The sequence below is a fragment of the Kogia breviceps genome, chromosome 4, assembly GCF_026419965.1.
Source record: "Kogia breviceps isolate mKogBre1 chromosome 4, mKogBre1 haplotype 1, whole genome shotgun sequence".
Classification (NCBI taxonomy): domain Eukaryota; kingdom Metazoa; phylum Chordata; class Mammalia; order Artiodactyla; family Physeteridae; genus Kogia; species Kogia breviceps.
The window spans coordinates 28,242,213-28,266,495 of record NC_081313.1 but is presented as its reverse complement, the minus strand read 5'-3'; the positions used below and the strand labels follow the sequence as shown (position 1 = coordinate 28,266,495).

The following is a 24,283-nucleotide window of genomic DNA, read 5'->3' as shown; positions in this document are numbered from 1 at the left end:
TCCTTCTGATTTTGCTCTTTTTTTCCTCCTGAGAGAAAAAGGGATCTATTTTTACTTATAACATTGCATCAAAATTTAAAGACAATTACACTGCATATAAATTTCAGTCTAAAGAAAGATCTTCACTAAACAGGCTGACTTCTAAATGAACATGGACTTGGGAGATGAGGAATTCTCATTCAAATGAGTTATCCATATAAATGATTATGAAAGGGAAATATACAGCTAATTTTCAGCCTATATTCTATCGCTTAAATAATGGCCTTTTTTCCCCTGCACTTAACCAGATTTGCCTTTCATTAGCCACATACAAGTATTGAATATTTCAAGTAAACCTGTGACTTGAATTACTTAAATTTCAAGGTAAGTAGCTTAATTTAGACCATTTCAAGATGAAGTAGCCTAATTATACACTCAAGAAGGCCTTTCTTAGCAGAAAATTAGGAAAAAGTGAAATGGAAAAACTGATCATTCTGCCTACAGACAGATCTAAAATAAAGACAAAATCAAAACCCAAGTGACAAACTAAGAAAGATGCCTAGAAAAACCTCACTATATAAAAGAGCCCTTACAAATTCATATAACTACCACGCAAAAGATTAGTCAAAAAGAAAACCCAGTACGTAGCCAAAAACCAGTATTCATTTTTTTACCTATCTAATTGACAAAGATTATCTCAGCAAGGGTGTAAGGAAATGAACACTAACCTCTGGTGAGGTACAATATTTAGGGGAACAGGTTCATAATTTTTGACCAGAGTTCTACTACTTATAGGAAACCACAAATATGGTACAAAATATCTACAGGAAGTTTGCTGCAAGCACCTATACCAGAAAAAGATAAAAGTGAAATACTCAAATATCCAACAAGAGACTTAGATAGCTGTGACAGAGTATAATACTATGGAATTACTAATCACGCTGCAGAAAGACAGGAGAAAATGATTAGCATGAAATTAGTGGGTGACAAAACACCACATGCATGACCCCTATCCCTGGCCACTTGCACCCAGAATCTTGTCTTTCCATTACTAATCGACTTCCAGGGTGGTAAGCCCAGTGCTCTCTTTACTTCAAGTAAAGTTCTTTTGTAACAGGGGAAATTCAAATCTTCTAGTGCCCTCTTAACAACCATCCTGTTTTTCTTCCTTTTACTGATAATTTGATAAGTAATTTATAGGCCCTGCTTCTAAATTAAATTTGTAATCTACAAAAAGCTTTCAACATATATTAACTCATTTGATTTGCAAAACCTAAGTATTTTTAGCATACATTTTCAAGGTAAGAAAACAAGATGAGAGGTTGGCTTTTCCGGGGCCTCACTGATTTGTGACTCAGAGACTCAAACCTCGTAAGATGCTTTCCATTCTAGCAGTCTACCCCAACTTTACCATCTGAAACTATGCTCTCAAAGCACCTAAGGCTGTTTTACATGTAATAATGATCCAATAAATCTGTCTGAATTTCAGCTTTGCTAAACTCAAAATTTTAACCCAAGAGAGCAGGCCTAAACCTTAAGTGTGCTAAGTTTTTAATAATACAAACAAGCTTTGAAAAGAAAAACAAATTAAGTGATGAGTTCTGGTGATATTTTATTTAGAAAAACATAGGACCCGCACCCCCAAAGCCACAAAATCTTAATTTTTCTCTTTTAAATGTCACACTAATTAGATATAAGGTCGTCCCAAATAATAAAAGTATTTACACATTGAACATAAAATAAATATAAAACAAATGAGAACAAATTAGTTATCCACTGATTCATTTTGCATGCCCACTGTTCATCTTCTGTTTCATTTTCCTTTGCCTTTTATAAATCCTTTTCTTTCTTGCTTTCAAATCGACTTTTGGCTCTGGTTTTACCCACTGTATTTCTATCGGCTTTTCCTCAGCTGGTGTAACAAAAACATCTGCAGTGGGATCATGGGGAAGAATAGTCTTTGGTTCTTTCTTTCTCAGCTTCTGCACATCTCTCACTTGCTGTTTCTCTCTGTATTTTTCAGCTGTGATGGATTTTATGACACGCCGATGCTAGAAACAAAAAAATATTAAAGAAAAATAGAAAAAAAATTTTGAAATAGAAAAAAGAATTTTATATAGGGCAAAGACATTCACTTATGAACCCTACTTCCCTTCACAGTGTCATAAAAAAAAAAAAAAAAAAAAAAAAAGCAATTTGTAAGACTGTATGCAGCAAAAACCAAATTCAGTTTCACAGTTAACAGAACAGTTACCTGATAGAATTATTTTGGCCCAAGAGCTCTGGGACATCGAGGACCACTGAACAAAAACAGCTTACCACGTTTGGTGACTGGTAGTGAGGATTTTCATACAAAGTTGGTCCTCCAAAACTTCCCTGGAAAATCTTTATGAGATTTAAGACAAAACGGGGTCCTATTTCTACAAGAGCAGCATCTTCTTCTATGATCTTTAATAAAAAGGAAACATTTCATTTTGGTTTGGATATACTACTCCTAAAAAGTATACAGGCTATATCCTCATTACAAATGTGCCTAAAAGAACTGATAACCAATGAAGTTAAGGTGGAAGTGAAACCTGGCAAGTGCCAAATCATCAATACTTTCTGAAATACATTACTGGTTATTACAGGTAGTTGTCATAGGAAAATATAAATGCTTTCTCGGTGTGTTTTTAAAATTGAGTCACTTCAATTTGGTATCTTGCTTCTCACAATGCGTGTCTTCTTGAAAAATTGTGGTTAAATGAATATTTAAAGCTGCAATCATGATAACAAAATGTATTAAAGCACCCTATGGGGCACCCTTTCAAAATTTAAATCAACCCCTAAATTGCTTTTATAAATTTAATTCAAATTAGATTAAAAGGTAGATAAAAAGACATCGGCAAAATTTATTTTTGGACGGTTACTGACTGTGGAATTAAGAGGCAACTTCTGAACTACAAATATTACTATAGTTGGTTAAGGTATGCCTGCCCTCAGGGGTTAAGAAGGGGATATGTTTAACTCACACTGCAAAGTATACAATATAACAACAACATGCAGAAAAAAGCCCAGTTTACTTCATAAGCTGTCTGAAACTTTGCCTTGCTGCTCTCTTCCACCTCTCCACAGATTTCCAGAATCACCTCTCCTGGATGAATCACTGTATGACTCATCTAATAGTTCTCATTGAATGCTTTCTACAGGGGTTATGTTTTTCAGAGTCTTAAACCCCACCTCACCCCTGGTAGATTCTAACCTCTTGGGAGAGACACTTATATTTTACTCAATATATAGTGGCTTGTTATAAAGTCCATACACCATATTAGCTGATAGCCATGAACCTAAGTTATGAGACAAAGGTTATTTACTACAAGTCTGTGGGGAAAAGAAAGTGATGTAAAAGAAAAGAAAAGAATTTATCATTTGCGTTTTCCATGTCTATAAAAACAATATATCCTAATTTATTTCAAAGTATAATTAAAAGTTAATTAAAGCTAACCTGAAAGTTCCGAAACCATATCCTATTATCCAAAATAGTGAACGTAAACACATGGTCCACAAATGGTTGACTTTTGGGATGATACCGTGGTGTACTAAAGATCTAATGGGAAAAAGGACACATTAGTTCTGTATTCTATGACATATCATGTGTGCTTTAGACAGGTAAGTTAAAAGGAAGACACTCATTTATAATATTTTACTAAAAACAGTTTCTAATAAAGATATTTACCTGAATTAAGAGTTCTTTTAACAAAGCAAAATGTGGTAATTCATCAAAAGCCTATAAAAATAGAGTGAACATATTACTTGACAACATTAGTTTTGTTTAAAATTGTTTGTGTTTTTATATTAACTAAACTGAATTATACAACTATATCCACCAAAAAACAACCATGCACAGTAAGAAAATTAAACCTCATACACTAAATGAGAAACTTACAGGATCAAAAGACAAGAGGGGCCGAGAACCTTTCAAACAGTTTCCAGTCATCTTTAGCTCAGCTAGGGTATGAACTAGAAAAATTACAACAGCAACAAAGATAGTTATAACTTTGGCACAATTATCCCAAAAGATTATTTTCAATTTTCTCACAAAAACTTTTAAATTGAGTCAACTTACTATTTTGAACAAGGAATTTAGCAGATGGTCCGTGAGGTGAATTTGAAAGCCTAAAAAATATAAAAGCTTTTTCAACTAATTAAAATTTAGAACGTAGTGAAAGCTTACTACCAATTCAGTTTAAAAGACACCATAAGGTGCTAATAATATTCACATACTCTCTAATCTTATTTAATACATTCTCTTACCACATATAGAGATCTTTTTTTTTCTTAGCTTCAAAATAGATACATTTATTGCAGTTTTTCATTTCACAAACCTAAATGGAGCAAAGTACAGAAAAATGAAGTGGATAATAAAAATAAGATCTAAAGCAATTCAATGCAATGAATATTTAGATGCCTCCCAAAATACTTAAGCAGGTTAATAGGCTACAAAGGTCTAAATCAAGGTAAATTTATTCATGGAAACGTTTAAAGTTCCTCTTAGGTGTTCTATCCAAGGTAAACTGTGCTCTGCCCACCTCTTTGGTGGAAGCAGCTACTCTTTCTGGCCTAGCATTTTTACTGGCCTCGCTTGGGGAACCTCTTCTTCTGACGATGGTCCTGTGTACAAACTACAAAGATTTAAAACAAATACCCCAGGGATAAAGCACATTACAATTAGCCTCACCAACTGTAGAAAAATACAGTCCTTACAGAACCAAAAACATCCTTTATAAGGGTTACTTTGATTTTTAACTCTTTAGCTTTTCGATTTTAAGCTCAAGAAATTTGTTTTTTCTTTCTCATCTGTACTACCATTTCTGTGATTTGGTTCTGTAAAATCACTAAGGAGTTGGTGAAAGGCAAGTATACAAAACCCATTTCAAGTTGAATTAAACTTCAACATCTTAAAAATTTACAAAGTCACAATTGAGAAATATACAAAAGCAATAAAGGAATGAAGAAGTCCTATATTATTGTAGTGTTCATAAACTAATACATATACACTACCTGAGGCTTAAAGAATTCTTCAGTCCAATGTTTTTGTTCCTTACTGGTCTTACAATAAACACAACTACACACTAAGTTGTGAGCTGTAGTTGCTGGCAACCCATATCCTGTTTATTTCTCCTATCTTCACTTGAAATTATACTACTTGTTAAGGGCCTGTCTCCCCCATTAGAATGTAAGCTCCATGATGACAGGGGCATTTTTTTAAACAGTTTCTACAGAAAAATGCCATGATACAGCAGCACTTCAAAAATTTGTGCTAAATGAATAACAGAGGCCTTTCTAATAGCTAAGAGAATTATCTTAAAACAATTCTTCTAAGTTTTAAAAGAAAATCTGCTCTAAAAACACAAGTTTAGTCTTCAACAATACTTCAAAAATTTAACATATTACTAGTTTGTAATATTTTAAGAGCAAATATCACATGCACCACTTTTAAAACTGGCAAAATACTTTTCAATGAGTTTTTAAAAATATTTAATGGGCTTTTTATTTTATTTACGTTGATAATTTTTATGAGTACCTACTATGAATTTAGCACTGTACTAGACATAATGAGAAAAAGAAAGAATGAGATAATCCTTGTCCTCAGGAAATTTCAGTATGCTTGTTGAGAGAAAACAAATATAAGAATGATCAAGAAATAATTATATACTGAAGCACTAAACTGTGTGAAACAGACAATGAGTACTATAAAAATTTAAAAGGCAGGTAATTAAAGTTCATAAAATTTGCTTATCTTATGCAAAACAACTTAAAAGTCACTGAATAACTGACAAATTTTTTAAATGAACTATTTCTAGTGTTCCAAATATTGTGTTCCTAAATACAATGTTGCTAGAAATTACCTCGTTAATCACAAATAACTTATCTTTACGATCCATTTTAGTATCTATAAAAAGAAAAAAAGGTAAGTAAACAAAAAATTTCAAAGCTACTTCAATCAAATCACACATACTTTCTAGGAAATTAAATATTAAGTATTTTTATAATCTTCAGTTTAAATGAGATTTTATTAATCTTCAAAATTAGCCCTGAAAACACATGACCTTTTTAAAAATCTTGTTCTTTTGAAATGTAAAAATGAGTGATTAAAAATAGTCCTCAAGAATTATAAAGCTCTAAGCAGTGTCTCTTACTTGTGTACAGACATACCTCAGAGATGCTGCCGGTTCAGTTCCAGACAACCGTAACAAAGCGAATATCACAATAAAGCGAGTCACACAAATTTTTTTGGCTTCCCAGTGCATGTAAATGTTACGTTTATACTATACTGTACTGTAGTCTGTTAAGTGTACAATAGCATTATGTCTAAAAAAACAATGTACATACCTTAATTTAAAAATATTTTAGTGCTAAAAAATGCTAACAATGAAAAAGTTTGAAATAGTCCAAGAATTACCAAAATGTGACACAGACACAAAGTGAGCAAATAAATGCCACTGAAAAAATAGCACCAAGAAACTCGCTCGACGCAGGGTTGCCACAAACCTTCAATGGGGGGAAAACTGCAATAAAGCGAAGCGCAATAAAAAGAGGTATGTCTGAATTCTATGAATCCCTTTCAAAAATGGGAAAATTCTCCCAAACCACATTTACAGCTCATAAATTAAAATTCTCTCATTAGTTTCAGAGACCTGAAGATGTGACAGCAGACCTCAGTTTGAGAAACATTGGTCTAAAGAACTAAGTTATTACCTAGAATTAAAACCAAAAGCACCTCCCAACACAGGCACAAAAACACATGCATGAGAGCGCTGTCACAGTTATAAACCCCAAACTAGATGTTCTTCACTTGCCTGTAAGATACCCCATTACTAAAAAGAAAAGCTTGGCAATCAGGAGCAGACTGAGTCCCAACTTGAAGGCGCTTGAAATACTACTCCTCGCCCATCAAGTTGGTTTTTTGTTGTTGTTGTTTTTTGTGGTACGCGGGCCTCTCACTGTTGTGGCCTCTCCCATTGCGGAGCACAGGCTCCGGACGCGCAGGCTCAGCGGTCATGGCTCACGGGCCCAGCCGCTCCGCGGCATGTGGGATCCTCCCGGACCGGGGCACGAACCCGCGTCCCCTGCATCGGCAGGCGGACTCTCAACCACTGCGCCACCAGGGAAGCCCCATTAAGTTTTTTTGTTTGTTTTTTTTTTTTGTGGTGGTACGCGGGCCTCTCACTGCTGTGGCCTCTCCCATTGCGGAGCACAGGCTCCGGACGCGCAGGCTCAACAGCCGTGGCTCATGAGCCCAGCCGCTCCGCGGCACGTGGGATCTTCCCAGACCGGGGCACGAACCCGTGTCCCCTGCATCGGCAGGCGGATTCTCAACCACTGCGCCACCAGGGAAGCCCCATTAAGTTTTTTAATAAAAAGTTTTTTTTAAATGCAGAAAGCAACACATGGCAGTCCCGAAACATTTTGAAGGACAAACCAGCTCATGACCTCTGAGAACATTACATTGGAGGCATTCCTGGACCTTTAAGAAATGTTTTGCTAGTTGGGATATCTGTTTAAGAAAGTACAGAGAATGTTTAATGAATTTTGCAAAGAATTTCAAACAAAATATTAATTGGAAAAATCTTGGCACTGAACTTCTCAGAAGTCATGGTTCTTTACCTGACATGCTGAACGAACAAAGTGTGACTCGAAGTGAAAACATATAAACAGATAAGTTTACAAATACAAAATTTTAAAGTATATGATATAAACGTACCTGCTTTAGAATGAGGCATCAACATTCTCAAGTCTTGCATTAAATGTCTTGTTCTGAAATTTATTCCTCTAGAAGAAAAGATGAGAATCCGTTCCTTATTCTTCCACTTGCCCTAAAGAAAAAAAAGTGAGATGAATTTCAACATTTCATAGTGAATCTATCTTGTTTGTTTGTTTACAGATAAAGCTTCCAAGTAGCAAGCCTGACCTTAACCTTTAATTCAATAACTCTGTAGCACTCACTGATCCCAAGTGCTACCCAGAAATCTCCTTGGCTTCCCTTCTTTTTGTTTTTTGCTTCAATCTCTCCAGTTCCTCCTCCCAACTCTAAAGATTCTTTCTTAGCCCTCTTTTTTTATTTCTGATCTCTCCAGGACAGAGTTCTCATAATCACTCTCACAGCTTTGACTGCCAACTAACTCTACAGAAAGGTAAGGAACTCTTTCTAGCCCTAATAATCCAAGTATTTGGCTTACCTCAAATCCAACTCTAGGTCAACCCTTAAAATCGGGTAAATTTCCTTGCTATTTATTTTTCTGATGATGTCACCATCATCTCAGTCCCCCACGCTTTGACTCTTCTGTTTGCCCTTGTTCTCTCAGATCATAAGCACTAGTAAATGCTATCAATCTTTCCTTGCAACAACTTGGTCCTCTCCTAGTGATACTGCCTTCAAGCTTCAGATTCTTATATCAATTGCAAATCTTCTAAATGTTGGTCTTTCCAGCCAGAAGCTCCTCCAACAGACAAGGCAGACTACCACCTACATGCTCCAATCACATCTTTATCTTCCAGGGTTTTCTAAACAAAGTCCAAAATGACACAGCTTTAACACTGGATTCTAAAATGCATGTATATTTCTATCTCACTATTGCCCCCAAATACTTTAGCCAATCTGGCTGTACTTTTTAAACTGTCGGCATTTCGTCCACTTCAACACCTTTGATTAGTTTTTTTTTCTCTCTCTCTAGCTCTCTCCCGCTTATATTGTTTCTTCTCATTCCTGAATATCAGAATTTTGCCCTTACCTTGAGATCCAGCTCAAAGGCTAAATCCTTCATGATCCCTTACCTGGTTATCCTAAAGTAATCTTTATCTCTTGTACTTCAGTAATATTTTTTATATTGTGACTCAGATCATAGCTACTATCATATTTCTAACTCTTAAAGGGAAGAGTGAGAACACTAACGTTTACAGAAAATGTACAAGAAGTCCAGCTTATTCTTCACAAAAAGTAAATCACATTGTCTTGCTCTTAATTTGCAGGTAAGCACAGTTCAAAACGTCCCTCATAATTAATATCAGGGCTAGAATTCAAGCTCATCTTTCATTACTAAAAGCTAACTCCTTTCCCAGTGCTTGCCACTCCACCACAAAGGGTCCTTTATCTATCACCCACTACGTGGTAGACAGAGGTTTATGCTAAGTTTGGGAGCGGGGGGAGACAGAAGTTAATAAATCGAACACAATTCTTGTCTCCACAGTATCTGATCTGGCTTACAGAGCTCTCCGTTGACTGAAAGTTAAGTCCAACAACTTGTGTTCACCTTCTTTTGAATAAAAACCATCAACTCATATGAGTTCTTAGTTTTCTTCTAATCTCCAACATGTTAGGAGGAAGTGGTCATGTTCTAGTTTTGCAATCCCAAAGCAGGGGAAACCTAACTTCTTACGTGCCTGGCACGTTAACACTTTGTCGAATATACGTAAAGGTCATACGTTCTACTCCAGTTTTCGTTACCCCTTGAGAGTTAAAGATCAAACAAGGCAAAATCATAGTCCCAAAGGAGAGGAACTTTTAAACGACCGCATAACAAGGTTCAGGATCCCTAACTGACCGCAGCTCATTATGGCAGAATATGGAATTCTGGAAGGGATTCACTGGAATTCATCACTGGAAGGGATATACTCGAGAGCGAGAAACAACTTTAGGGAAAAAATACTATCCTCCAACGACAACAAAAAATGGAGTAACTGGAAAACCAAACACTGTAACTGAGTTCCCGTAAGTCGCTTCCTGTGAGCCAGGTAAGAGCTCAGAAGTCCGCCTTGTTGCTCAGCCCGCAACCTCCAAGACTGCGGCCGCGTGCACGAGAGTTAAATGTAAACGCAGTAGCGGGTCCCGCCGGGAGACATGGGACCGAGCTCCCGAAACACCCCTGCAACTCGGAAACCCGCAGAGCCATCATGTGGTAAGCAATCCCAAAGAAAGCGCGTGAGGCCACGGCCACAGAGCCTCCCCTACCTTGCAAACCGGGCCTGGGATACGATCTCTCTCTTCCTCCTCCGCCTCCTCTGCTGCGTCGCTCGGCTTGGCAGGCGGCTTAGCATCTTTTTCGTTTCTTTTTAGCTTTTTCGCCTGAAACGCCGGGCCTCCACGCCGTTTCCTCTTGGCCACCGCCATCTTGCTCGCCGCCTTCACTCTGGGCCTTCCTTCCGGCTCGGCCGCTCGCTCCGCTTTCCCATCTCTATGCTCCCGGGGCTCGGCTCGGCGGTCCTCCTCCTGCTCTATGGTGCCTCCTTCCCGTCTCTGTGGTACGGCTCGCTCGGCTCTCTAGGCCTCGTCCATCTCTATGGTGACGGTGGCCGAGCTGGCCGGCCCATCTGAAAAGAGTAGAGGGAGCCGCTCCACTTTTTCCCCAGTTTTCCGGGAGCTGCGTCCTGCCCCGGCGCAAAGGTAAGGTTTGGGTGCTCGGGATCCCGAGACTAGTAAGCGGGTGCCGTGGGCTGGTGAGCCGCGCTGTCTAGGACTCTTCGAGGACCTTCCGAGGACTCAACCCCCCCCCCCATCGCCTGTTCCGTTAGGAGTAAGGTTGGAGGTGCGGGACACCTCAAAACCGACCCTGGGGATACGTAGTCCCAGTTTGATTGAAGCTGGCCCCGAATGACCGTGTTAGTTGGCCTGTTTTTATCCTTCTTAGCTTCTCGTGTGTTACTGTCTCCTTAGTAAGGACGACGAAACCGTAGCTTACAGACAGTAATGTCCCCCCAAGGTAGAGACAGTTAAATGACAGAGAGGTGGGGTTCAATCCCTGCTCCGCCGAGTTCAACGTCTAGACCTCCTGTACTCGGCTCAGCGCCGGTTGAAATCACGGGCCTTGTCAGCATTGACGCGGAGTTTTATCTGTCGCATCTCATCAGGTGTTTCGTAACCCCGCGGGAGCGGATGTTGGCACCTGGAGCATCCCTCGGGGCCGAAGGCGCCGTGGACCATGCCCCTCCTAACCCAGCAGATCCCAGATGAGAACGATTACAGCTTAGTGGCCAGCCTTGACAACGTCAGGAATCTCTCCACTATCTTGAAGGCCATTCATTTCCGAGAACATGCCACATGTTTCGCTACTAAAAATGGAATCAAGGTTACCGTGGAAAACGCCAAGTGTGTGCAAGCAAATGCTTTTATTCAGGTATGGAAGTAGAGGCACCTTTCAGCCTGTGACATATGATATTCTTCACCCAGCTCAATGAGTTCCGAGGGTCTTAATAGACATCACTTAAGTTAGAGAACAAAGTATCATTATTTGAATTATTTCTCTTCTGGTAACAAATTCTTTCCCCATCGTGTTTTACAGAGATTAAGATTTATAATAATAATGTCTAAAATATATTAAGCTAAACTATAGGCGATCGCTTTTCTGAGTGTTTTATATGTTGCCAACAGTCCTGCAGCTCGCAAGTGGCATAGTTGGGATGAGAACCCAGAACATTTGTTTCCATAGTATATGTTCTTTTGCATTACCTTCCTATTATTCATTTTTTTCCTTATGTTGGTTATAATCTATTTGTTCTTACAAAATAATATTGGTGTGGTTCAGATAGGATTTTAGATTTAATTCAGCATTTTTTTAGAACACCTAAGTGTGCAGTACCACCTCAGGTACAGAGGGATAAATAAGACATGGTTCCTGTCCTCAAAAGAAATTGAAAACCAGTATGACTCATGCGGTGTCTAATTGGCTGTTTTCCAAATGACATTCGCCGAACTGATGGGCACAAAATGGAGACAAGGGAGAGTCATGTGGAGGATAATGTTGCTCCGAGAAGCTAGATGAAAGACCTTTCATACAGTTTCGCACGGGACTGAAATCAGTTACACCTTCAACTGTTGAGTAGCAGGATTCTAATGGATCACAATTGAAAAAGTTTAAGATGTTTTGATTGATAATCTGAAATTATTTTCATGGGGTTAGCACAATATTGTTATTTTAAAAACATATAAAGTGAAAATCTAGAAACGTGAGTTTTCATTCTTTAATATATATACATTTTCACATTTACTTTTTTTCATAGGCTGGAATATTTCAAGAGTTTAGAGTTCAAGAAGAGTCTGTTACTTTTCGAATTAATTTAACCATCCTTTTAGACTGTTTATCTATTTTTGGATCAAGCCCTATGCCAGGTGAACTATTTTATTATCATTATAACAACATGAAAGCATTATACAGAATGGTCAGAAAAATACAGGCAAAGTTATTAGAATATAAGTAATATAAAGATTTGTTGAGAAAATTAATTACCAATTTATTTTTCATTTGCCACAATCATGGCACTGATTTTTCAGTGTTAATAGAAAGTGTGCTTACAGTTCTTTTCATATTTGCAAAAGTATTTACATTCATCTTTTTTTTAATTTATGAAGATTTTAGGATTTTAAATTTCAACTAATCAAAAGACTTTGAACATGTCTTAAATATCTTTAACATTGAGAAATGTTTTAATTGCTTTTTTCTAACTTGTCTAGAATTATAGTTAGTCGCAGAAAAAATAGATACCAATTGTCCTGACCCCCAGTTTACTGTGTTCGAAATTTATTTGGTTTTTTTCTTTAATCCCTGTTTATAAGTTAGTTACGTTTATTTTCTTAAATGCTTTCCTTTAAAATATTTATATATTTTTAGGAATAGTGAATTTGGTTGCTCTAGATATAAAACAACAAGGAATCCCTAGAAGAATGATTTTTTATTTCATAGGAAAGGAATCTGGATATTTGCTAGGGAAAATTTAGTTATGGTCTTTTAGAAAATATATTTTAATTTTGTAATGACAATTCCATTATTATTGGAATTGGTTAAAATTATATTTTCTAATGCAGTGTTCCCCAGCTGGTTTTCCATAAAAGAAAGCATCTGCCTTCCCCCATTCCTCATTGTGGTTCTCTACCCTAGTAAGGAAGAGGAACTAGAGTGTCCTGTCATATTCCTCCTCCTCTCTAGTGGTTTGCAGAGGTAAAACCCTAACCACCAGTAACCATCCTTTTTCTCCCAATTAGACCTTAAAATTTGAGGAAATGTAAAGACTATCTCCCAATAGAAAAGGTTGGAAGGGTCCTTATCACAGTGAATACACTGATGTTATAGTAAGACAATATCAAAGCAATCCATCGTTGCACAAATTGAACCTTCACTAATAGCATAGCCTATTCCACAACAGTTATTACATGCAGTATTGGACCATATAGATTCTCCATCCTGAAGTTGTATATATATATATAATCAACTAACTATTTCTGAGGTGTTTTTTGGCAACCTGGAAAACGATTTCAGAGTTACATTACATTTTGTTCCCAATTTTTTACAGTTATTTTTGGAATTGTCTACAGACAGCTATCATCAGGGAAGATGTGATTCCTTCTTAAAAGGATATACATACATATGTGCTAGAAATGGACAGGATAAAATATTCTTGAGGAGTTTTAGGCGTCATTTGAGGAGGATGTGAACCCAGAGCTAAAAAGCTAAGCCCCAAGTATAATTTGTTTCCATTGCAGGGACTTCAACTGCACTTAGGATGTGTTACCAACGTTATGGTTACCCTTTGATGCTATTTCTGGAAGAAGGAGGAGCGGTGACAGTCTGTAAAATCAATACTCAGGAGCCCGAGGAGACTCTGGATTTTGATTTCTGCAGCACCAATGTCATTAATAAAATTATTCTGCAGTCAGAGGGACTCCGTGAAGCATTTTCCGAATTGGATATGACAAGTGAGGTCCTACAGATCACCATGTCTCCAGATAAACCTTATTTCAGGTACTTGAAAGCAGCACAGTTATAGTTAATGTAGTTTACTCCATGTCCCTACTTACACATTTGCTTAGGATGTGGAATTTTTATTATCCAGGTTACTAGAATTTTCAGAACTTTAGAGAGCTTTTACTCTTACTTCATACTTTTTTAGGTCAGGACACTAGGAAGACCCAGGAAGATTACTATTTAAAGCTTCATAGGTAGTGTTGGTTTCTAGAAGAGTAAGCCAGTCTTCTAGTTCATAACCTAGTGGTCTTTTCATTGTTGTACTACTTAACTATTGTAGATAGGTTGCATCATGAGGAAAATTGGGCTTAAACTTTTGGAAAAGGTGTTTGTAGTATATGGTATCTCTTTTTCTTTCCTTTCAAGTTAGTACAGGATGCAAAAGGAAATAGGTGTTTTCTATACATGGTTCATTCACTAAGTATCTATTGATCACCTACTGTGTGCATATTTGCCTTATTATTATACTACAGGAAGGAACAGCTTAAAATCAAGGTGACAAGGATATATGTGAAACAGCTCAGAGGGAACAAAATTACATGCCATTAAGTTCCAAAATAATATACATAAATACTTAGGGAACCAGCACTTAGGCAGGAATGGTCAAGGTGAGCTTCCTAAGAGAGGGCAATTTTCATCAGGAATACAGTGTCAGAAACTATCAAGCTGCTTCTCATATTTTGACCCAACAAATTATGAAATGGCAAAACTCTTTTCATGATTAGAATCAATTTAGAGAGAGAATTTAAATGTCTTCTCTTTTGAAATATTTCAGAATATTAAAGAGTAAAGGAGTTAAATACATATAGTATGAGAGGTGTAATTGTTCTTTTCGTATCTACTTTAGAAGAACTACAGGCCTTTCTCATAGCTGAGGCAGTTAAAAATTTGGCTCAAGAGTGGTTAAAATGTTAATCAAAATGGAAATCAGTGGAACCCTACTTAGTGATATGAATTAAAATTCCAGGCACTTAAACAGAGTATTCCAGAGGCTCCCCATCTAAATGATCTCTCAGCATGAGTAACTAGATGGATCATGATATCTTTCGTCTCCCGTATAGGAAATTATTTGATGGTGGGGAACTGGAAGTTGAAATATTTTTTTTTGGATACGTTAAACTTGAGGAGCCTGTGACACTAGGGAGTAGTTGGATATCTAGATCTAGAGCTCAGGAGATCAGTCTAGACTGGAAATTTAGATTTGGGAACCATCGGCATGGCTGGGCATGGACAACATAGCTGTGAGAAAGAGGTGATGTTAGAAGAGAGAAAAGATGGACCCTGGGGAAAGCCAGCACCTAGGTGTTTATCACCGTGCTCATATAGTGCTCATCCACACGTTAACCCCAAAGCAAATGATCAATAAGTTCATGCAGATTAAGCAAACATAAACATTCATAAATTGTCTGCAAACTGCTGATATTACCAAGGAAAGAAAACCATAAAGCAGCCTGAAGAACAGTCTGGGATACAGAAAAGCCCTGATTGCTTGGTGGGGCAGTAGAGATAGGGAACAGGACCCCAGGCTTGCAGCTGATGAAGATCAGGCTCTTCTGTCATTCCTCAGCTCTCTCCTGTTGTATGGTTCTGATTTCAGGAGGAGGAAAAGGACAATATCAGAGTAGATGGAACTCAGGTAATGAAATTGAGGCGAACACCTATGGATTCCTTTTGTGACTGGCTTTTTTCAAAGCCATTTATTAGTTGCTAGCTCTCCTGTACTCCCACAGCATCCTACAGGAATCTTTATTATGTAATTGTTATAGTGTCTTGTCAACCGGTGTTTACATACCTGTTTCACTCACCAGAATGAGCTTCTTAAGGAAGTGTTTTCTTATTTGGATCCTAACGTGGCTTATTGTTGGACCAATGAATAAATGAGTTGCTTATTTTCTACTATAGGTTATCTACTTTTGGGAATGCAGGAAGCTCCCACCTTGACTATCCCAAAGATTCTGATTTGGTGGAATCATTTCAATGTAATCAGACCCAGGTCAACAGGTCAGTTCTTAATATAGAGGTTGCCATTGGTGATGAAGGTGAGGTTAAATGCCACATTTCTATTAAATAAATTTTTTTAAACTTTCAATGTGTAGATAAAAGTATAGCATTAAGAAAAATAAATAGTAGGCTCCTGGGTTTACTTGGGGATTTTGGATTGCAATAGTGGATGAAATTTTTAAAATAAAGAGAAAATAGTAGCAAATTGGACAAGTATTTGATTTTATTCTTATATTTGCTACTTGGTCGTTCTTGGCTAATTTTTGTCCTTTACTTGGAATTATAAGCACTGCTTTAAGTGTGTCCAAATAACAGCTTTTTATTTATTTTTCTACAGATACAAGGTTTCTTTACTGAAACCCTCTACAAAGGCATTAGTCCTATCGTGTAAGGTATCTATTCGAACAGATAACCGAGGATTCCTCTCATTACAGTATATGATTAGAAATGAAGATGGACAAATATGTTTTGTGGAATATTACTGCTGTCCTGATGAAGAAGTTCCTGAATCTTAGTCTTAAGTATGGCAATCCACTGTGCTATTTATGTACACATTCATGATTGGTCATGTTCTCATTCAGAGTATAGCACTCTTCGTGATTTCTTATTGGATTTTCTAAGGGGAAGAAGCATGGAAGAGATAGGAGCTAAGTCCCTGCCCCCTAATAGTTGCTGTATATCTTATAAGTAATGTTTTCACATAGTCACAGATTATCCAGTACTGGACTAGCCTGTGGTTCTGTCTTTTGAACTCATGGGAATAGTTATGAGCCAAGATGAGTAAGTTTTATGTTTTATTCTACTTAAGCAGGACATTCCAAGAGTCTAAAAATTCAAAGTTTGGTGAAGCCATATCTGAAACGTTCTTTTATTTATTTACTGTTAGAAAAAGTAATAGCATAGGGGCATCGCTCCCCAGTTGGAATTCTGGATAATCTGTCTTAAAGCAATGGTTCTCAGAGTGTTGTGCCTAGATCACCTGAAAACTTGTCAGGAACTCTGGGGGTGGGCCAGCAATCTGTAGTTTAAGGTTTTTTTTTTTTCGTTTTTTGTTTTTGCGGGCCTCTCACCGTTGTGGCCTCTCCCGTTGCGGAGCACAGGCTCCGAACGCGCAGGCTCAACGGCCATGGCTCACGGGCCCAGCCGCTCCGCGGCATGTGGGATCTTCCCGGACCGGGGCAGGAACCCGTGTCCCCTGCATCGGCAGGCGGATTCTCAACCAATGTGCCACCAGGGAAGCCCTGTAGCTTAAAAAGCTTCCTCCCAGGAGATTCTGACAAGTGCTCAAGTTTGAGAACCACTGTTTTAAAGGATACGTTTTTTAAAATAGTCTTTAATTGCATTGAAGTGACTGCTTTTAACTGTGATTTCTTCACAAATGTTCTGAAGTTTAGGCTTCGTCAGACAAGTCTGAATAATTACATGATTTATTTTTCAAGTGTACATTTTGAAGACACCTGTGAACAGGCTATAAAACAGTCTTCAGAGTTACAGATTTTCCTCTTGTTCTGAAAACTGTTCAGTGTAGTTAGTGCTTTTTAGATACCTTCTATTTGCCTATAAGAGTTTCTCAATCAAACCAAGGTGTACAAAACCATTTATTAAGTGATTTTATACTTTCTTAGGTAGTTTTCAATGAAATAATTTTTGTGGTATGTAGGTTAAGAAAATATAACACTAAATTATCTAACTTGTTTTCTATTAGAAAAAGTATATAACTAAAATGAAGTTTCTGCACCATGTGACAACATCTCAGTGTCTCTCAGTGGCCAGGCACTTTTGGCCTTTGGAGAGTATTTCAGCAAAGCACTTCAGGGAAACCTCCAGAACATTATGTAGGCACTGCTTCCAGGCACGTGTACAATTTGTGCAATTCTGGGTGTCTAGTCCAGGGTGAGTACCTGATAACTAATAAATCTTCCAGGCAATCTCAGGGTGCCCAGCTGGTACAAAAGAAGTTGGAGTTTTGTAAAGTATAGTATATGTTTGAGAAGGAAATGATTAAATCTACTAAATGTCCAAATATTTTTTTGTCTGGATAAACACAAGATCAAACCAAGTCTAAAACATAATTATGAAAATATTTAATCAGTAAACATTTCAAAGACTACAGTTTTCCTTCAAATTTAAAATAGGGCGGTTTTTTTTTTCATTGGCATGTCTAGTACCTAGAACAGTACCTGGGGTGCAATAATATTAGTTAGGTGAAAGAACCTTCACTTTCAGATTATAAGTCACTATTTAATTCCATTATTTAGGTTTGAATTTATTTTGACCTAATGTATTTTTTTTCACGTTGAACCTATAAAGAATTTAAAACATGTATCGGCTTAATAAGACTTTTTTGCACATTTAAGACTATAATTTTAGCTGCATGTATCTTGATTTATTTAGAATTCAGAAACTAATGAATTTAATTCTTTCTAAATCACCCTGACATCAAGGTGTGACTTAATAAAGAATTTTCTTGGGCTTCCCTGGTGGCGCAGTGGTTGAGAATCTGCCTGCCGATGCAGGGGACATGGGCTCATGCCCCGGTCCAGGAAGATCCCACATGCTGCAGAGCGGCTGGGCCCATGAGTCATGGCCAAAAGAATTTTCTTTTTATGCGTGCTCTGTTTGTCTAGTTTAACTTTGTTCAAGTTCCTATGAAAGACCACTAGGGGGAGCACTTCCTCCGGCAGAGCAGGATGCTTTGGTGACTACAAATTCAGTTCATGTGTCACATATAGAAAACTATAATCTTATTTTTAAGATTATCTTTGCCCTTTTGAAGTTTATCTTATATTCTTTCCAGTAAAATTGTGCTTACCAGGAATAGGTAGGTAATATTTTTTCCGTTTTTTAATTCGTTTATTCCCTACTTGATGATAATGTGTTTCCACCTACAATGAATGATTCAAAACAATAAAAATAAAATGATTTGTTAAATTCTATTGTTCTAATAAAAATAAGTCTTGTAACATAATCATTTTTACAAGAAGCCACAGAATTTCTGTGGCGCTATCGAGTAGTCCTGCTAAGAATTAGTTACAGTTGCCGAAAGGGCAGCATTTGGCATTCCCTATATGAGGGGTTTTCAGAACAGTGTAGACTCCCTTCTCCCCTTCTGTTTCACACTGCTGGCCCTTGTCCCCACGTGAAACAAAAGCTGTTGGGTCCTGGGAAATCAGGGAAATTGTATAGTATTTTCTCTTTTCCTAAGTTTGTATTAGTAGTGTTTTTATACACATGTCAGGTTACGTGCACCCCTGCGCCAGGCAGTTGGCAGCTCTACCGTGGATTTCTCACTCCAGCAGTGGACAGCTCGTGCTCTAATCAGAAATGCCACAGGCGGCTGTTAGAGGTGTTTCTGGCATCCATATCTTAGTCACAGCCAGAAGTTTCGGTAATTAGCAGAGTAAATGTTTGAAGTAGGTTTTCTTTTGGAAATTAATAGCTCATTGATCAGTATAATAGCTAATAGTAGTGGCTCTCATTGGTAAAACTAGAGGTATTCAGGATATGTGAACTAAATTATTTCAGAGTAGTTCCCCATCCTTGCATGGAAAGGATACAAGAATCTAGTGAGGCCTGTAGCCTGTACCCTTAGACCTGGTGTATAAGGCTTGACTCCCCTAAAAGGTCTTACTTCCTGCCATTTTGTCCAAAGATTTCCGCTTGCTTGTTGCTGAATGGATTAGGACAGTCCCACCTCTGGAATATTGTCATGTTTGCCTTAAGTGGACCTTTCATGGAAAGTGGTGGGTAAACTGCCAAAACAGAGGAGTGAGGCTTCGCCGAGCTTATGAAACAGGTTGCGTAAACTCTTTGCGTGCTTGCTAATGAACGTTTATTAAAATTTGTATGTGGGACAGTTGATCTGGGCTTGATTTTTTTTTCCTGCTTTATCTACCTCAAATTTCAGTGGCCAGTAGCTAATTTAAAAGAATGTAAAAGTTGTATATGACCTTATTGACTAGGTCAGCTAGAAACATCAGGTGTTTGATTGGACTGTTATCCAGATTGCTGCTTCCCACTGAATGACTTTAGAAAGGAGTTTAGTTCTCATCTACATTCTGCCAGGAGTGAAACTTTGTAGTAAGTTGTGTTGTGCTGAACATTTCCAATGTCGTTTCTTAAAACTTAGGGATTTCACAAAATAGTAAAATTTTTAAACTTTTGGAACCAAAATAGGTGACAACTTTCTATTTTGTCAGATATGAGGATATTAAAACTATAACTACCATTCATTATTACTACCATTTCATAAAACATTTTAAAGTCAAAATCTCAGAGAGTGGACAGTTAGCAATTTTATACTGTCAATAAAAACTGGAAATATTAAAAATAATTTCAAATGAAACAAGAGAGTTACACCGTAACATTTTCTTTTACAGTGCTATACTTTGTGCTCTTGTTTTCTGGATATAGGTTTGTCAGTTTGGAGATGTTAAGACTTTGGGGTCTCACGAAATAGTAAAATTTAAAAAATTTCAGTGCCACCCAAACATGGAGTCTGAATAGCCACTTCTTTCTGATAATTTGTTTTTTATCCCAGTTAATGTTGAAAATCCATTTTCAACTGGATATGTGAAAATGGAGGCAACTCTTCTGAGGCTGCCTTAGCCTCTTCAGAGTATTCTGGGCAAGAACAGCAGCAGTCCCATCTCCAGACAGGGCTAAAATCTGCAGTGACCGACTTGGGTGAGCAGTTCATAAGCACTGCAGAGAAGGTCAATGGAATATAGGTGCCTTCAGCCAGGGCCACAGCCTGAGACCTCAGTCCTGAGTGGCAAGCTTAAAGCATTCTGGGAATCAGCTGAGGGAGAGCAGCAGCAGCCAGGAACGGGGAAGCCTACCAGTCCGAGGACAAGCCACTGGACTAAGGGACCGGCGTATGTGTGCTCCTGCCACAGCAGGACACTGCTCGCTGCTAATACCTTGGGTACTGGCTGATTATTAGGATTTACACACTGGACAAATGACTGAAATGACAAAATACTTTCTCACATGAAGAACCAAGATGTGGCTCTAGAAGCACTGAGTGAGGGACAGAGATGTTGTCAGAGACAAATTCGGATCCCCAAAGACAGGTGTTTGAGCTCTGTTAAATCAGCTCAGGTACCTGAGGAGCGATGAAAAGGGGAAAATGAAAGCTTTTTGTAATATAAACTTGAATCTGACTTCTCCTTTGTCCCCGGGTACACAAAGGGATATGATTCGAGATTGCCTGTTTCCTAGATACACACTTGTTCAGGGGCTCAGGATTTTTTTTAACCACCTTGGTGAGCATTCCTTTCCTAAAACGAGCCTTTTGAATCCAGTTTGGTGGGGGCAGTGTAGTGGGATGGAAAGAGTAATCATCTGTGACTCAGGAAGTAAGCTTTCTAATCACCAGATTGACCTTGAACAAATCAATTTTTCGTATCCCTGGTTTTTTTCATTTATAAGAATCAAAATGGCCTCTCTGACTTCAGTAAACCAGATCAGGCCAGTGTTTCAGAAGATCAGATATTTCCTCACAAAGCAGTTTTAATGACCTCAAACAGGTTATGGCTAAAAAGTCTTACAAATAGTATATTTAAATGTTTGCCAATAAACTATAATACTTAGGAATTGCAGAATTTTCTTAAAAAGAACTGAAAAGAATGAAACTAGAGTTAGAAAAAGGGAAATGGAAGGTAATATGAGTCCTAGTGACATGAAAAACTAACTTAAAGCGTGTGTCTAAAGATTTCTTCTCCCAAGTTACAGGATGCTGGTTTCTAACGGCTCTTGGGTACTTTACCTGTAATGCTGCTAAGTGGACCTTTTTTTTTTTTTTCCAGAGTCCTTTGTTCTGCTTTTGATCTGCCATTGCTATCAGTGTTGGTAAATATATTTTGTGGTCCAGAATTTTTTTTATTAAGGTTGGCTTTATTGTTGGCTATCTTGTGTAAAGGTTTTCTCTTTACTGTTAACAGAAGACCCAGAGGAAAGGAGAAAACCATTTGTGCATTTTTCTTGGTTCTTGCCTTCTCTCCCTCCTGCTAGTACCAATCACTGCCTTATTGACCTAGAAGGCTGACCTCAGTCTGAGGCAACTATTTCACCGTGTGACCATCCCCCTAAAATGCTGATTCTGCTAATAGGCCTCCAAAATGGTACTAGAGTCTTGCGTTTTCTCCCTAAAGAACAGGGAACCCTTTGCTTGATTCGGATGGCAGGTCAAGCATATCTAGGATACGTGGATTGCTTTTAATCACAGCTGAAAAATTTTATCGAATATAAGGCCTTTTATAGTGTTCATGATTTTCAGGTGATTTCTTCTCCTGAGCACAGAGATTTACAGCCCAGAGGTGCTGTAAATGCTAAAAAGAGGATCTTTCCTCCCCATTTCCAGCCATTAAGATTTCCATACTCCATTTTCTTAATACTGGAGAAGTTGGGCAAGAGTTAGAAATAATCTGGTCCAAAAGACTCATCCAGAAACCCGGTTTCTATTAAGTGTTCTTCAGTTACCTCCTATTTAGACCACAAGCCTGCAACAAGTGTGGTTTGCATAGCCCCTGTTTGAAAAAAAAAAAATTGTTCCACAAAAATATGAGCTACAAAATTTTATGAGCAACTTGAGGTTTTTTTTACATGCAAGTCGTACTGAAGACTGATTCATTCTCTACTACTGGACCATATAAAATACAGAAAGCTATCTGGCACTTTAACTTCCTTGTCAGTAAACCAAGAGATGCTGTGATTCCAAATTTGAAGAAGAAATAGGCACCAATTAATTGCCCAGGCGTCTCATAAAATCAAGGGCCGGCAAAGATCAGAGAGGGATCTCTGCTAGGGACAGCAACTAGATATCAGCCTTGGGCCTAGTGCTCTCCCACCACGAGGTGGCACAGTTCCCCTTGCCTGAAATCTTTGGTTACTGAAAGAACACTGACTTCCGTAGTGTATATAGCATCGTCTTTGCATAGAAGTAATTATATTGGACTGCCTCGTCTATGATATTACGTTTCCAGGGGCTAAGCTCTCGCTCACTTTTGACATATTAACCAGCAAAATGTTTTCCATACCAGCGTAGTGGTAGCTTTTCACAGTTACTAGCCCCTATCATTTTCCTTCATTGCCAATGGTATAGCTAGAAGGTAATGAAGTCAAAGCCCAGGTTTTAGTAAATATGAAAATAACTTATTTATTACATGATAACCACTTTACATACGTTATCTCATTTTTGCAGCATGACCAAGAGATAGGTACTATTCTCATCCCCATCCTATGGATGAGAAAACCAGGATTACACATAGCCAGAAAGTGCTGGTTCTGGGATTTGAGCAGGCTTGTCTGTCTCCAGAGCTAGAGCTCTTAACCACCATGAATCATAAAGAAAAATTAGTGCATAGGGATGTGTTGAAGTCATGTTTCTATGATCAGATAAAATAGTTCATTGGTGAGATAGTCATTGTTCAGAAAGAACTTATGTCCTAAAGTGGGGCCCAAATCCTTTACCAAAGTCCACAAGTATTCTTGTACCCTCAGTTCAAACATGTGCTCTACATACCTTTTTTTTTTTTTTTTTTTTTTTTTTTGTGCGGTACGCGGGCCTCTCACCGTTGTGGCCTCTCCCATTGCGGAGCACAGGCTCCGGACGCGCAGGCTCAGCGGCCATGGCTCACGGGCCCAGCCGCTCCGCGGCATGTGGGATCTTCCCGGACCAGGGCACGAACCCGTGTCTCCTGCATCGGCAGGCGGACTCTCAACCACTGCGCCACCAGGGAAGCCCCCATACCTTTTGCTTTAAATAAAACCAGACCTAAGATGTTCTCTCTATGGCTCTTAATAAGGTTTTATTTGCCAAAATTTAAATCACTGACCCTTTTAAAAAGAATTCAGGTAAATATAAATACAGTGGCTTTTTAAAAATTAATTTGTTCCCAACATGCGAGTAGGGAAGTTTAGTATGTCAAAAGTTCTGAGAAGTCCTTCAGGAAGTAAACCTGTGTCACTTTGTTTAATTCAGTTTGGTTTCTTCCTAAACTGAGTTCTTTCACACAGCCTTTCTTCCTCCATCCCTTGGAATCAACATTGAAATACCCTTTAGGAAGTGCTGCCCGGTACAGCAGCCTTGAAGAACTTAGCATTCTTTCATCCACTGCCCTCTGTCATGCTTCTGTGCTCCTGCATATAGAGTACCTTCTTCCTGTAATGTCTTCTCCTTCTGGATGAACTGTTACTCGCCCTTCAAGAGACAACTCAAATGTAACCCTCTCTATGAAGTCTCCTCCAGCCTTCTTAGATTGTCTCTCCTTGCTGCTCTTAGTGCACTGAGACTTCTACTAGAGAAACTATATTTCACATTTTCATTATTTTTCATGTTTGTCTCTTGCACTAGATTGTTGTCTCCTTAAGAGTAGTGGCCGTGTTTTGTTTATCTTATTTTATTTTCTTGCCACCTGCAGCTCTAACTGCACCTAGCACTTAGTAGGAGCTCACCAGATAAATTTGTTGAAGGAATGTTGAGGAAAGTGAGGCTCAGGATGTTTAAGCCACTTAAGGTTACACTGCTA

General features: G+C 38.2%; 2 protein-coding genes across 4 annotated transcripts; one reads left to right on the top strand and one right to left on the bottom strand.

Annotated features, from left to right (window-relative positions):
- Positions 1–1,571: 1,571 nt before the first annotated feature.
- On the bottom strand, positions 1,572–10,924 carry BRIX1 (biogenesis of ribosomes BRX1). Its single transcript, XM_059063232.2, has 10 exons — positions 9,968–10,924; positions 7,724–7,835; positions 5,868–5,911; positions 4,273–4,343; positions 4,085–4,134; positions 3,905–3,978; positions 3,695–3,745; positions 3,464–3,565; positions 2,299–2,427; positions 1,572–2,030 (listed from the first exon to the last, which is right to left on the bottom strand). The coding sequence occupies exons 1-10, from the start codon at positions 10,124–10,126 to the stop codon at positions 1,761–1,763; spliced, it is 1,062 nt and encodes a 353-aa protein (XP_058919215.1). The 5' UTR covers positions 10,127–10,924; the 3' UTR covers positions 1,572–1,760.
- RAD1 (RAD1 checkpoint DNA exonuclease) lies at positions 10,259–19,613 on the top strand. 3 transcript variants are annotated; one of them, XR_010840100.1, is made up of 7 exons: positions 10,259–10,399; positions 10,864–11,129; positions 12,013–12,121; positions 13,490–13,748; positions 15,654–15,752; positions 16,090–16,813; positions 18,316–19,613. XR_010840100.1 is itself a non-coding variant. In XM_059063234.2 (6 exons), the coding sequence occupies exons 2-6, from the start codon at positions 10,935–10,937 to the stop codon at positions 16,265–16,267; spliced, it is 840 nt and encodes a 279-aa protein (XP_058919217.1). In that variant the 5' UTR covers positions 10,259–10,399; positions 10,864–10,934; the 3' UTR covers positions 16,268–19,613. The 3 variants fall into 3 exon arrangements, 1 of the variants encoding a protein (XP_058919217.1); XR_010840099.1 differs by having other exon boundaries at positions 16,090–16,852; positions 18,296–19,613; XM_059063234.2 differs by having other exon boundaries at positions 16,090–19,613.
- The last annotated feature ends 4,670 nt before the right edge of the window (positions 19,614–24,283 follow it).